At 32.4% G+C, this 12573-nt stretch overlaps 2 protein-coding genes across 4 annotated transcripts; one reads left to right on the top strand and one right to left on the bottom strand.

Moving 5' to 3' along the window:
* Nucleotides 1-61: 61 nt before the first annotated feature.
* Nucleotides 62-4928, bottom strand: LOC111311603 (serine/threonine-protein phosphatase PP2A-4 catalytic subunit). 2 transcript variants are annotated; one of them, XM_022911121.2, is made up of 11 exons: nt 4692-4928; nt 4361-4417; nt 4130-4213; nt 3617-3688; nt 2890-2961; nt 2646-2686; nt 2313-2379; nt 1436-1627; nt 1250-1339; nt 789-896; nt 62-609 (listed from the first exon to the last, which is right to left on the bottom strand). In XM_022911121.2, exons 1-11 carry the CDS (start codon nt 4782-4784, stop codon nt 544-546), a joined length of 942 nt encoding a protein of 313 aa, XP_022766856.1. In that variant the 5' UTR covers nt 4785-4928; the 3' UTR covers nt 62-543. The 2 variants fall into 2 exon arrangements, with proteins under 2 accessions (XP_022766856.1, XP_022766857.1); XM_022911122.2 differs by lacking the exons at nt 2313-2379; nt 2646-2686.
* Nucleotides 4929-7580: 2652 nt separating this feature from the next.
* Nucleotides 7581-12326, top strand: LOC111311600 (DEAD-box ATP-dependent RNA helicase 37-like). Of its 2 annotated transcripts, XM_022911118.2 has the most exons (7): nt 7581-7760; nt 7951-8838; nt 8911-8994; nt 9695-9937; nt 10381-10548; nt 10747-10860; nt 11255-12326. In XM_022911118.2, exons 2-7 carry the CDS (start codon nt 8095-8097, stop codon nt 11738-11740), a joined length of 1839 nt encoding a protein of 612 aa, XP_022766853.2. In that variant the 5' UTR covers nt 7581-7760; nt 7951-8094; the 3' UTR covers nt 11741-12326. The 2 variants fall into 2 exon arrangements, with proteins under 2 accessions (XP_022766853.2, XP_089614410.1); XM_089758284.1 differs by lacking the exon at nt 8911-8994.
* The last annotated feature ends 247 nt before the right edge of the window (nt 12327-12573 follow it).

Genomic DNA, 12573 nt, shown 5'->3' with positions numbered 1-12573 from the left:
CATCAGATCATTCATGTTTATCCAAAAAACGTGACAATTATCGATAAATGAGGGAAAAAGAAACACAAAATGATAACTCAAATTAATCGAGCTGAGGCGTAAGAAACGGAATAGCAGTTGAATGTCCACATTTGAGTCAGTGGTAAAAGAAAAAAGATAGAAAACCCACTAAATATTAAACTTTTCCATCTCCGGTACAGAACCCAAAAAGATCGGATGAACCATAAAAAAAGGAGGGGAGAAACAGAAAATCAAAACAAACACAAAAATCTACATAATCAATACATTCTGTCAGTGTCAGTCTTTCATCCGCTATGGCAATCTCTTTGACAGAATATCCAAGTGTAAGATTAAAGGCCATCTTCCTAGCCTCGTATACATGCTTTTGATGCTCATCATCACCAAAATAAGCATGACATGTAAACAGGTAGGTAGTAGATGAAACAGACTTCGCCAAAGGATGCACGACTACCTGACTATGTAAGGGGAGGGAGGAGAGGAGGAAAGTAGAGTATCTTGAATCAGTTAAAGCATAGAGCTGCTTCAGAGGAAGTAATCAGGCGTTCTACGGGTAACATCAGGTTCTCCTCTCCTTGGAGCTGGCTCAAACTGCAGCAAAATGAACTTAACAATTTTACAAACACAAAAAGCATCCAAGAATTCAATTTCAGAAGTTAGCTGTTGCTGTTTTACCTTTTATTTGTGTACAAACATGCATGAATGGATAGGAAAAGGAAAAGAGGGAAGGGAAGAGAGAGGACAAGGGGGAGATATGAGAGACAAGAGACCTGGATGAATGTGTGACTCTGGCAATCATCAACTTCCAAGATAGAAGCCATGTTTCCACAGCGATAACAATAATTTGGGGCACTAAATATAGTAACCACCTTTTGTTCCTGTTCAAAGGAAATAATTGTGAATTCAAAACAGGAAGCAATTTATAGAGAGCATACAAGCAAAAATAATACTCACTCCGTCCCATTTTCTGTCTCCCTTCACTTTTTTGGATGTCCCAAAATTATGTCTTTCTTTTTTTAATACTAAATCTCTTTTTCTTTATTCCAAAACTATTTTTCATGATTTTTTTTACTTTTTGCATTAAAAATTATGAAACCTCAAATTCTTTAAAAAAAGTTCAAAATTTAATATTATATGGACCAAAGCCAAAGCTTTTTTCTCGAACTCTATGAAAGTAAATGACATATGGGACGGAGAGAGTAATAATTTAACTTTCGAGAATCATGATTACATGGGCCCAGTTAAATCCATCCATAACCAGCTGATGAGCTCTAGCAATCAATTTTAAGCTGTTTGTGTGATTGAATTGTTCAGATATATCCTGCAGAGAAGAATGTAACATTTCCTTATTAAAAAACTGAAAAAAGACAAGGCAACCACAAATTGTCAAAGAATGGTCACATTGAACACTAGTTACCTGGCCAAAAGTATATCCAGCACCACGTGGTGAGATACCCCAACCGCATCGATCATCTGGATCAGACCACAATAAATCACACATAGGCCCTTCGTGAGGAACCTCTTGAACACGATCAAAGTTTCTTATATTATCCAGGGTTTCAATAGAAGGGGACAATCCACCATGCAGACAAAATATTTCTGACTCCACCTAAAATGAAGAAAACTGCACTACATCAGTGAATGGAAACACCAAAATCATTTTAACTACCATCATTTCCACTTCAGTTCTATGAGGTACAAAGGTAACATGTGGACATTATAAAGGTTGCATATCTCTTTAACCAGCACTAAAACAATATAGTAACAAAGTTGGTTATCTTCATTAAATAATTAATCTTGTGCAATGAAAACCATATTTGTGAAAATTTTTAGCAGCGTCTTTAATCTAGCTTAAACAAACACAAGACAAAGCCAATTGCTTCCAATGACATTCTAGAAAGATTTGAAGCCATTTTTAAGGCAGGAACTAAGAGACCTCTAGTTTCTGCTTAAAATGTTCTCAATATGCTCTACAATGAAATTATAGATAGAAAGCTATAACCCAAAATTTTCTTGCCTGACCAAAAAGGCAAATTGCGAGTTATTCAAACTCCAAAACTGAAATAGGAATACATATTTTAAACTAAGATTATAATACTAATACCACAACAATAAAATGTATGAATGGAGGACAACAATAATAGTCAACTGCAAAGCTAAATGAAATAGAAACCCAATAAGCGTAAAGGTCAAATACCAAGAAGACTAAGGCCGATATCTATGTCTTCAGTTCTTTCTTTCCTTGAATTTACATTGCTATTACTTGAAATATACCTTGTATTAGTTTTACTCACCAAAGCAGTTAACGGAAAATAGTCAAAAAGGTCTGTAAAGATCTTCCAAACATTAGCATTGCCATACCTGTAAGTACATCAGCAGAAAAAGTATTATCACAGATTAGCAAGAGAAAAAGCAATTATATTGTCTCTACATGACTACAATTTATCTGAAAGGGATACCTCCAGAAACTCAAATCTACCACTTTATTTTCTTAACTGGAAAAAAGAGTAGTTTAAAAAATATCATTGAAAAGAAAAAGGAAAAAGAATAAGTCATTTAGTAAAGTTAGTACATCTATGGCTCATAATACTATATCCTTTCATATGAAGGTTGTTCACAGAACTCACTTTCTCAGACATTCGTCATAAAACCCATAAACTTGAGTGATCTGCCAAAAAGAAAAGGAATGACTAAAGAATTAGCTTGACATTAACTAATATAGTTGGTCAAAATTTCATATCAAACTCTGAGTTATGACTCATATGCAAAATATAACACAATAAAATGTCAATCTTTTGTGTATGTGTCTGTGTATATGCACATGTGTTTGGACAAGGAGGGAAGGGCTGGAATAAGATGCAGACTTCATACCTGGCGGCTTTCATGATTTCCTCTGAGAATGGTAATCCGCTGAGGATAACGGACTTTTAAAGCCACCAAGAGCTGAAAGAGCAAAAACAGAAAAATCAGTATCATCCAAATGGAATGCATTTAAGGTTTAAGTTTGCTATTGATATCTATAATTGTTGATCTCAATTTACAAAGCTTATGCTAGCAAATGCAAAACTGTTGATGAACATAACATAATATGCATCTTTATGAACGGAAAAATAATAGTAGACAACATCATTTGACTCATGTTTTAAGAAATATCTAGCATCAATCTAGCATGGAGTATGCTCTCATTGAAATGGAATGTAGTGATAAAAACCACCAGAAAAAAAGTTTCCCATCATATTCCTCCTGAATTACAAAGATGCTTCCACTAGACAGAGAACTAAAAGTGCTAAATAAGAGAATAAAGTAACTCTAAACTCAAAACTCCATCCAAAGGAAAATCTTCCAAAAGGCAAAGGCATCTCAAATTGATAGTGTTACTGGCTACCGATATTAAACTAGGACAGGTGTTTTTTTCAGGTGCTGATAGGAGGATCTGACCAAATACATTCACACAGCTAGCAGCCACAACCCTAAAAGTCTTATCAAAATTTCTTCATAATACATTGTTTCTGCCTCTAGACCACACTTTAGCAGAAATTAAAAACAAATTTCCATGACAAGGATAGAAAAAGAAATTTGTAACTCAACATGTACATACCGTAACGGTTTCAACAGAATAGTAACCACGATCCACATAATCTCCCATAAACAAGTAGTTTGTATCTGGACACTGTCAATTAGGATAAACCAACTGTAAGGCATAGGCTCAATGGAATGACTGATCATGAGCACAGAAGAAAGCAAAGCAAAATTGTGTAACAAATGAGGGAATCCAAAGCATATGCTAAGTTGTAATGAATCCTAAGAATGCCCGAGTGACACCGGTAAGGTCATTATCTGATGATTAAATGAGGTACAAAATTTTAAAAATCTCTTATCAAAACAGAACTCTTATGCATGAAAGTCCCAGTGACAAAAAGCTTACATTTAACACATTCAGAAGAACATAATCTAAAACTATTCTCAATACAGTGACATTTGCTAAATCAGAATACCTCTGCAGAGCTCCGATCTTCAAAACATTGATGTCTCAACTAGTTATTTCACACATTCCCTCAGCTGAAACATAAGAACTGAATACAAAGAAAAAGGTCACAATCAGATCAAGTACCTTCCCTCCAATTCGAAAGAGTTCTGCAAGATCATGAAACTGCCCATGAATATCGCCACAAATTGTCACAGGGCTTTTCACAGGCTGTGACAAAAAAAAAAAAAATCAACATTTTCCCACTTCAAGGATGAGGAAACTCAACATCTCCAAAATACACCGGCAAATAAACACATAAAGATCACGGATGCCTGATATTAGAGACTAAACACAAGCAAGACTAAAATAATAAACCTGGACATTGCTTTCTTCCATTAATATTTCCTTTGCCTTGTCGCATACTGCTCTGACCTAAACAAGGTAACACAAATAGAGTTTACTGACAATTATTAATTGTACTACAATTAATACTATTCAAACGGCAAAACAATTAGTACTAAATATTGCAATAATAATATCTAAAACAAATTCAATTCAAAATCGTTTCGGATATTCATTTCGCAGCCAAAAAGAGTCTAATCGACTATTCAAAAATTATAAAAAAAATTATATTATTGAGTTAACTCCTCAACCTTTTCCGTACTTTATAGGGAAACAAACAGATCGTGAGAAAAAAAACATGTACCTGCTGCTCCGAAAGTGGCTTACACTGCATGAGCTGCGAGATCTGCTCATCGAGATCAGAGCTTAGGTCTGTTGGTGACGGATTAGCGCCCATCTTTGATTTATCAGTTGGATGAATCGAGCGTGGAAATCGTTATCCGGATTAGGGATAACCCTAACCCTAGTTTGGATTGGGAAATTTTCTTTTTTATTTTGGTCTCAAATTTCTTTTTTTTTTTTTTTTTCGTTTTCTCTCTACACTCTCTTTCTGGCTCGCTTGCTTCTGTCACGAAAACGAAATGACAGAGCGCGTGAAGAAGACAGCGAGTGGAGCATGAAGCGTGAGAGTATCCGGCTTTAGATCTGAGTTTCAAGTTTTTTTATTTTTTTATGACTTTATATTTGAAGATGATGGTTAATGACGTGATATTAGTGAATTATATAATATTTTTGTAAAAAAATTAATTTTAAATTTATGTTTAGAGTTAAGTGCATTTTTTATAACTTTACAAATTTTTAAAATAATTTTTATGAGATGCAATTGAATGATTTATTAATAATGTAAAATATTTATATATTAACAAATATAAAATCTTTTTTATTTTTATAATAATATTTTATATAAATCATATGAAAATATATATTTTGCTTTGTTGATTTTATATAATAAGTTATTTACGTAGTAAAATTATAATTTTATCTTTAATTAATGTTTATATATAAAAGTTCATTAAATTTAAAAAGTATCTCCTCCATCCTCATCCATTTGTTTGCTTTTTATTTTCATAAAATTTTTAAAAGATAATATAAAAAATTATTTGTGCTTTTTAATAAATAATTTAAATTAATAAAAATTAATATATCAAATAATATTTTATCATATTAAATTAACAAATTTATTTTATTATTTTAAATAAAAAATTATTTTGATAAAATAACAAGGTAACAACATTTTGCATAAAATGATACGAGAAAAGTTAATTTTGGATAAAATTTATTAGGGATGATAATAGTTTAAATTGGATCAAATTTTATTCGGATTTTTAAATAATATATAATGTTATAAAGTTTTAAAATTTGATCCAAATTTAAATCAACTTCTAATTATAACTAATATGATGTTAATTAAATTTTATAAATTCAGTTAATTAGTATTTAAATTTAAAATTTTTATTATATTTTAATTTAATTTTTAATATATTTAAATAAAATTAAATATAAAATTATTATTTTTTGAAATTTTAAAATATATATTAAAATTAATAAAATATATAATTCATTCAAATATTTTTTTATTTTTTATTTTTTATTCAAAATTTAATTTAAATTTAATAAAAATATTTAATATTTAAACTTGAATCAAATAAAAAATTGAATATTACAATCTCTTATTATTATTATTTTTTTACCCCAAGATTTAGTAAAGATTTTCTTTAGCTTGGCCTGTCTTCCATTACAATCAGTCGCCAGACAATGGAAGGAAGAAGAATAATTGAACTAACAAATCCACCATCATACCCACTCAACAGTAAAAACCACTAAAGCATCTTTCGTCCTTTTCACACACACGGAAAAGTTATTCACCGACAGTAATTACTCATTCACTTTTACATAACCACAATTTATAGCAATTAATTAGTTAATTAATTAATTAATTATAAAAAGTTACTAAAAAATTCATCATATTATAACAAAACATAAATAAATGAGGTTATTTTAACTTTTCATTTTAAAACAATATAGTTTAAATCTAATTTTTTTAACACTTACATTTTCATTTATTTTTTTATTTTTAAAATTGTAAATGAGTTATATTCTTATTTTTTATTTTATATTTTCAAAGAACCGTATTCTTTCGAACTTAATACTTAGAATATAATTATAGTGCATTTGTCAAAGACTATTTTAGTTAATACATTTCACAAGTAACAGTTATATAAATATGGTAGTATATTTTTAAATTTATTATTTATATATAAGATAAGAGTTTAATTAATGAATGTGATGTTTTTTTAAATGTTAATTATAGTAATATTTTTATATTAAAATTAACCTTTTTCACACCCATTAGGTGAAAATTATTATACACATATAAACAAAATAAAAAATAAATTTAATAATTTTAAATACGAAAGAGTTATATGACATGATAATAATATAAATAAAAATAATATAATTTTAAATTTTAACAAAAATTAAATAAATTATTAATATTTTAGATAATACGAATACATAAATTATTAAATTTAATAAAAAAATTAAATTTTAAAATTGAATTTTCTCTCTTAAAATTGAATTACTAATTTAACCTTCTTAATAGTTATGTATTTTTTCATTTATATATATATTTTTAATTGAATTAGTATTAATTGACCCGTGATGCTAAATTTGATAAGAAGTTTTATAAATAATATAGATATAATAATTAATGATTTATATGATTTTTTATATATTTAATTTAATTTATCTTCTTAAAAATGAAAGCTATAAGCTTCATCGATAAAGTTAATGATTTAATACATCAAAAAAATTATTTTTGACAAAATGGGAAATCTAACTATGAAGTCAAAATCGGTCAAAGAAGAACTCCGATTTTTTTATACAATTATTTTTAAAAAAATAATATTTTAAATAAATGATTATACTTAATTTGATAATTAAAAAAAACTGAATTAATATGTTTGTTTAATTAAAGCAGGTAAGATTATTATTTCTTAAATAAGATCATTTTATAATTAGACAAATTAAAAATTAACTTGAACACTTTATTATTATTATTATTATTATATCCATAATTAAACATGGATTTGAGAAGCCATTGGCCGTTGGGGAGCTTTTAATTATGACGCAAGCCCCAGATTGTACGGTCACCAAATACCTTTTTTAGATTTTTTTTCTCACTCTCTCGTTTGTAGCTGCAACCTGCACGCAACAGCAAAGCAGAGAAACGAATAGAAAAGAAAAGAAAAGAAAAGAAAAGAAAACACCAAAGAAGAAAAAGCTTTGATCTGATTTTTCAAAACCTTAAAAAATCAAGGCACTCGATTTTTCAGCTTTCTGATCCCATTTTTCAAAAAGAATTTCCAGCAAGGTTTCTGCCGTTTCTCTCATCAATTCTCGTTGTTTTTGTTTTAATATTTTTTCTTTGGAATTTTCTTTTTGGAATTTTCATGATATTTTTAATTTTTTTTAGCAAAATTTTGGGTTAATTAATTGCATTTATTTAATGTTTTCTTTGTTGATCTTTATTTGTTGACTTTGCTTGCATTTTCATTGATCAGGTTTGATCTACAATAAGGGAGAGGATAAGAAGACTTTTTGGAGGATTTAAAATTTTGGGTTTTTTTTTCTTTTCTTAAATTTTGGTTCGATTAGGTTTTTGTTAGAATTTTTTTATTTTTTGGTTTTCTTAGGTTTGGGAAATTATGAGAACTGCATGGGCAGATTCTGTTTCAAACTCTGCATTTGAAATTGCAGTTTCAGACAACAATTCCTTACCTCGTCCAGCTCGATCCACTTATGTCCCGCCCCACCTTCGAAACCGTGCAGCTTCCAACGCACCTAACCTGTCAGGTCCGGCTACTGAGAGGGCAAGTTTTAGCGGGACCGCTGGTGGGTCCCGATGGAGTGGCGGTGGGACTAAGCCCGAACTGGGGCGTCCGGGTCAGGGTTATGGCTATGCTGGTACTGGACGAGGTGGCAGCGGCGGTGGTTGGAGAAGTGGAGGTTGGGATAGGAGAGAAAGGGAAGTAAACCCATTTGGTGATGATGATGAAGCTGATGTTAGGGAACAAGCGTTTAGTGAACAAGAGAATATGGGGATCAATTTCGATGCTTATGAGTATATTCCGGTGGAAACTAGTGGTGAAAATGTACCACCGCCTGTAAATACATTTGCTGAGATAGATTTAGGGGAACTGTTGAATCAAAACATTAGGAGGTGCAAGTATGTGAAACCGACTCCAGTTCAACGTCACGCTATCCCTATAGCATTAGAAGGCAGAGATTTGATGGCTTGTGCTCAAACTGGGTCAGGGAAGACAGCTGCTTTTTGCTTTCCAATTATTAGTGGAATTATGCGGGAGCAGTATGTACAGAGACCGCGTGTAGCACGAACTGTTTACCCTCTTGCTCTCATTCTATCTCCCACGAGGGAGCTTTCTTGTCAGGTGAGATTCTTAGAGCATGTAGCCTTTTAGAATGGTTTAATGTGTTTTTGTTCTGATAATTATATGCTTTAGATACACGAGGAGGCCAAAAAGTTCTCGTATCAAACTGGTGTCAAGGTTGTAGTTGCCTATGGAGGAGCACCAATTAACCAACAGGTTGTTATTCCATTAAATTAGGTTTTGAACATCATTCTTGTTCTGTATTATTTGACATGTATAGTTCTTATTTACTATGTCTCATGCTGAACTATCGATTTTTCTATTTTATATCTATTTGTACTACAAATTTGATCTGTTTTATTTTGACATTAATCACAATATTGGAATTGGTTTCAGGATTTCTTTCCAAAATTTATGTTGTTTTTTTTTTTTTTTTTCTGGTATTTCTTTACCAATGGAACTAACAAAAGGGAAGGGGTCTATGTATTGATGGGAGGAACAATGGTGCTGATAGATTGCTGATTTTGTCTCAATTAGTTCTTGGTTTGTTTAAAATGTGTTGTAGTTTGCTTTCATTTTTGTGTACCATCCTCATTAAGCTGGGGTGTGAGAGGGAGGAGTCTGTTGTGCATAAGTTATTGGATATATTCTCCCTGGAAGATGTGATTAGGTTGAATTGTGCTAATAGGGATATTAGCCTGTTTAGATTAAGTATCAAGGAAATTCTGTTTATGTGCTATATCTTATTGTGTTGCCTGACTTTTCACTTTTATGTTGTTATGGGATCTTTTGTTTTTCCTCTTTTTTCTAAATATCTCTTCTGACATTTGGCTTATCAGTCTTCTTACAAATCCCCTCCTTTGAATACCCGATTTTCATTTTTCTTTTGATTACTAATGCTTTGTCCTATACTTAGTTGCGAGAGCTGGAGAGAGGAGTTGATATTCTTGTGGCAACTCCAGGACGGTTGGTTGATTTGCTAGAGAGGGCTAGAGTGTCATTGCAGATGATTAGGTACTTGGCCCTCGATGAGGCAGATCGCATGCTTGATATGGGTTTTGAGCCACAAATCAGAAAGATAGTGGAACAAATGGACATGCCTAACCGGGGTGTGAGACAGACGATGTTGTTTAGTGCAACCTTTCCAAGAGAGATACAGGTTGGTTATAACTGTTAAATAGGGTTTCTCTGTGGGCTATAGCTATTTCTTGAGATATTCCATTCATGCTTTGCACTTATAATTGTAATGTGTTTCAAGTTGTGAATTGATTTTCATGTTCTTCTGGAATATAATTTTGGTACTGGCTTGAATTCTTTTTGCTATCTTTATATATGTTTTGTAGAAAATGGAAATTGTTAAATTAATCGGAGTAAAGTTGACTTTGCCCTTGGCATTAGCTCACGCACCAAATGGTTGGGTGGGGTTACTTATTTCAATTTAAATTTACTATTCCAAAAGAAGTAAAAATATTATTTTACCTTAAATTTTACTTTAGAATAATTGTCAAATGCAATTAAGATGATAGTGAGTTTTTTATAATAAAAAGAAAGACTATCCAAATTACATCGCATAATTCTTTTTGTAAATTGGTGGCTGTGCAGAGACTTGCATCTGATTTTCTTTCAAATTACATATTCTTGGCTGTTGGAAGGGTTGGTTCAAGTACAGATTTGATTGTTCAAAGGGTTGAATTTGTTCTCGAGTCTGATAAGAGAAGCCATCTCATGGATCTTCTGCATGCACAGAGGGAAAATGGTGTTCATGGCAAGGTAATGTGAGACTGTCATGTATGGACTTGCTTATTGAAGTTCCTTTATCCATATATTTTTGGATTGAAGTTAATTACTGGATATATTTGTTTTAATAAATATTTACTGTTCAGGTGCTAATTCTGGTATCTAATCTCATTGAATCTATAGGTCTGAGATAATTAATAGTTGTTGATAGGTGTTTCCTTTAATTTGCAGCAAGCTTTGACATTAGTTTTTGTGGAGACTAAAAAAGGAGCTGACTCATTGGAACATTGGTTGTGCATTAATGGATTCCCAGCAACAACCATCCATGGTGATAGGACTCAACAGGTAATTGTTGAAAAATACATTTGCTAAAGAGAAGTGAAAGAATATGGTCTTTGTGGTTGGGTGGAATGATATACTTGTCCTGTGATATACTTGTCTTGTGCTGAGAGGTAGTTAACAAGTATTTCCTCAATCCTCAATGGGGATGGCTTTTATTTTTTGTTCAAGCTTAAATTTGACTTGAAATACTTATACACTAAGGGGGCTTTTAAATTTCTTGTGTCTGATTAAGTTTGGTTTAGGAAAAAGTTATTGCGTCCGCCTCTTAGTAGTACAACAGGTTTTTTAGTTGATAGCTGCTTTGAGATGTGTTGCAATGTTTCTGCCATAGACTAAATATTTACCTTAATCTGGAAAGAACGTCTTTACTTAAATGCTAGGGTTTGTTTGTATGCAGGAGAGGGAGCTAGCATTGAGATCTTTCAAGAGCGGAAAGACCCCAATTTTAGTAGCAACTGATGTGGCTGCTCGTGGTCTTGATATACCCCATGTAGCTCACGTGGTCAACTTTGATCTTCCCAATGACATTGATGATTATGTTCACCGGATTGGAAGGACTGGGCGTGCTGGTAAAACAGGGTTGGCTACAGCTTTCTTTAATGAGAGCGATTTGTCACTGGCAAGGCCACTGGCTGAGCTAATGCAAGAAGCAAATCAAGAGGTACCTGCATGGCTCACACGTTATGCATCCCGAGCTCCTTATGGTGGTAACAAAAATCGACGATCTGGAGGAGGGCGTTTTGGCGTGCGTGATTTCAGAAGGGAGGGTTCATTCAGTAAGAATCTGGATTACTACGGTGGTGGGAATAGTAGTAGTGCATATGGAGTTCCTGGCAATTATGGTGGAGGATATGCTCCAGAGGTGACAAGTGCTTGGGATTAGGTCCCACCTTTATACTGGACTATTTTTTCCTGTTTTTCTTGAGTACGAGTATATATATTTTCCATCAGATTTCAAGGATTCTTTCTCCATTTTCACTATTTCAATTTGCATCTGGGTTCTGACATAGGTCATATTCTGGCGAGTTCTGTAGAGGGCTGTAAGATGGTGACATAGGAAACTATAACCAGTTAGACTTATCTGCTGGTCGCTGATAAGGAGGCTGTGGTTGGGGAGGGTGATATAGGAAACTAACCATTTAGGCTTGGTTGCATCTGCCCTTATGCATGCTCCATTTGGCACAATATAGCTAGGAGCCTAGGATGAAATGTAATATGGTGTGCGTCTAGGTACATTTGCAACCAAATTATAAGGAATAGGGTGAAGAAAGAAGAGATGGGCATCTGCAGGCCTTCTCCTGTTAACAGGATTCTGCTGATTAAAATGATTGTTTGTTTCACATACCAGAGATAGGGATATAGGAGGAAATGAAACATGATCATCATGTTTTAATAATGTTTCTACGTCTCTCACTAATTGATTAATATCTATGGGAGAAGCAAATGTGCCTTTATTTTCTATTATTCTATCATTGTTCTTGATGTTCTATTCTGATATAAACAATGATAAAACATGCTTCATTTTGATGTCTGTGCCGCTCTCAACGCAGAGCTGATTTATCTAAGAAGATACATGTTATTATAATTTGCTTAGATGAAGAAACTTGGCAAATATTACATGTTAAAGATTTCTACGAGATAAGGAGAGGCAAGACAGAAACACCCTTCTTGAGAGCTTCCATGTTTACAAGCACCGACCACATTTTAAGTTTGGAG

Source organism: Durio zibethinus, chromosome 1, assembly GCF_047325235.1.
Source record: "Durio zibethinus cultivar Kanyao isolate XHJ-2024 chromosome 1, ASM4732523v1, whole genome shotgun sequence".
Lineage (NCBI taxonomy): Eukaryota > Viridiplantae > Streptophyta > Magnoliopsida > Malvales > Malvaceae > Durio > Durio zibethinus.
This window is presented reverse-complemented; position numbering and strand designations above follow the sequence as displayed.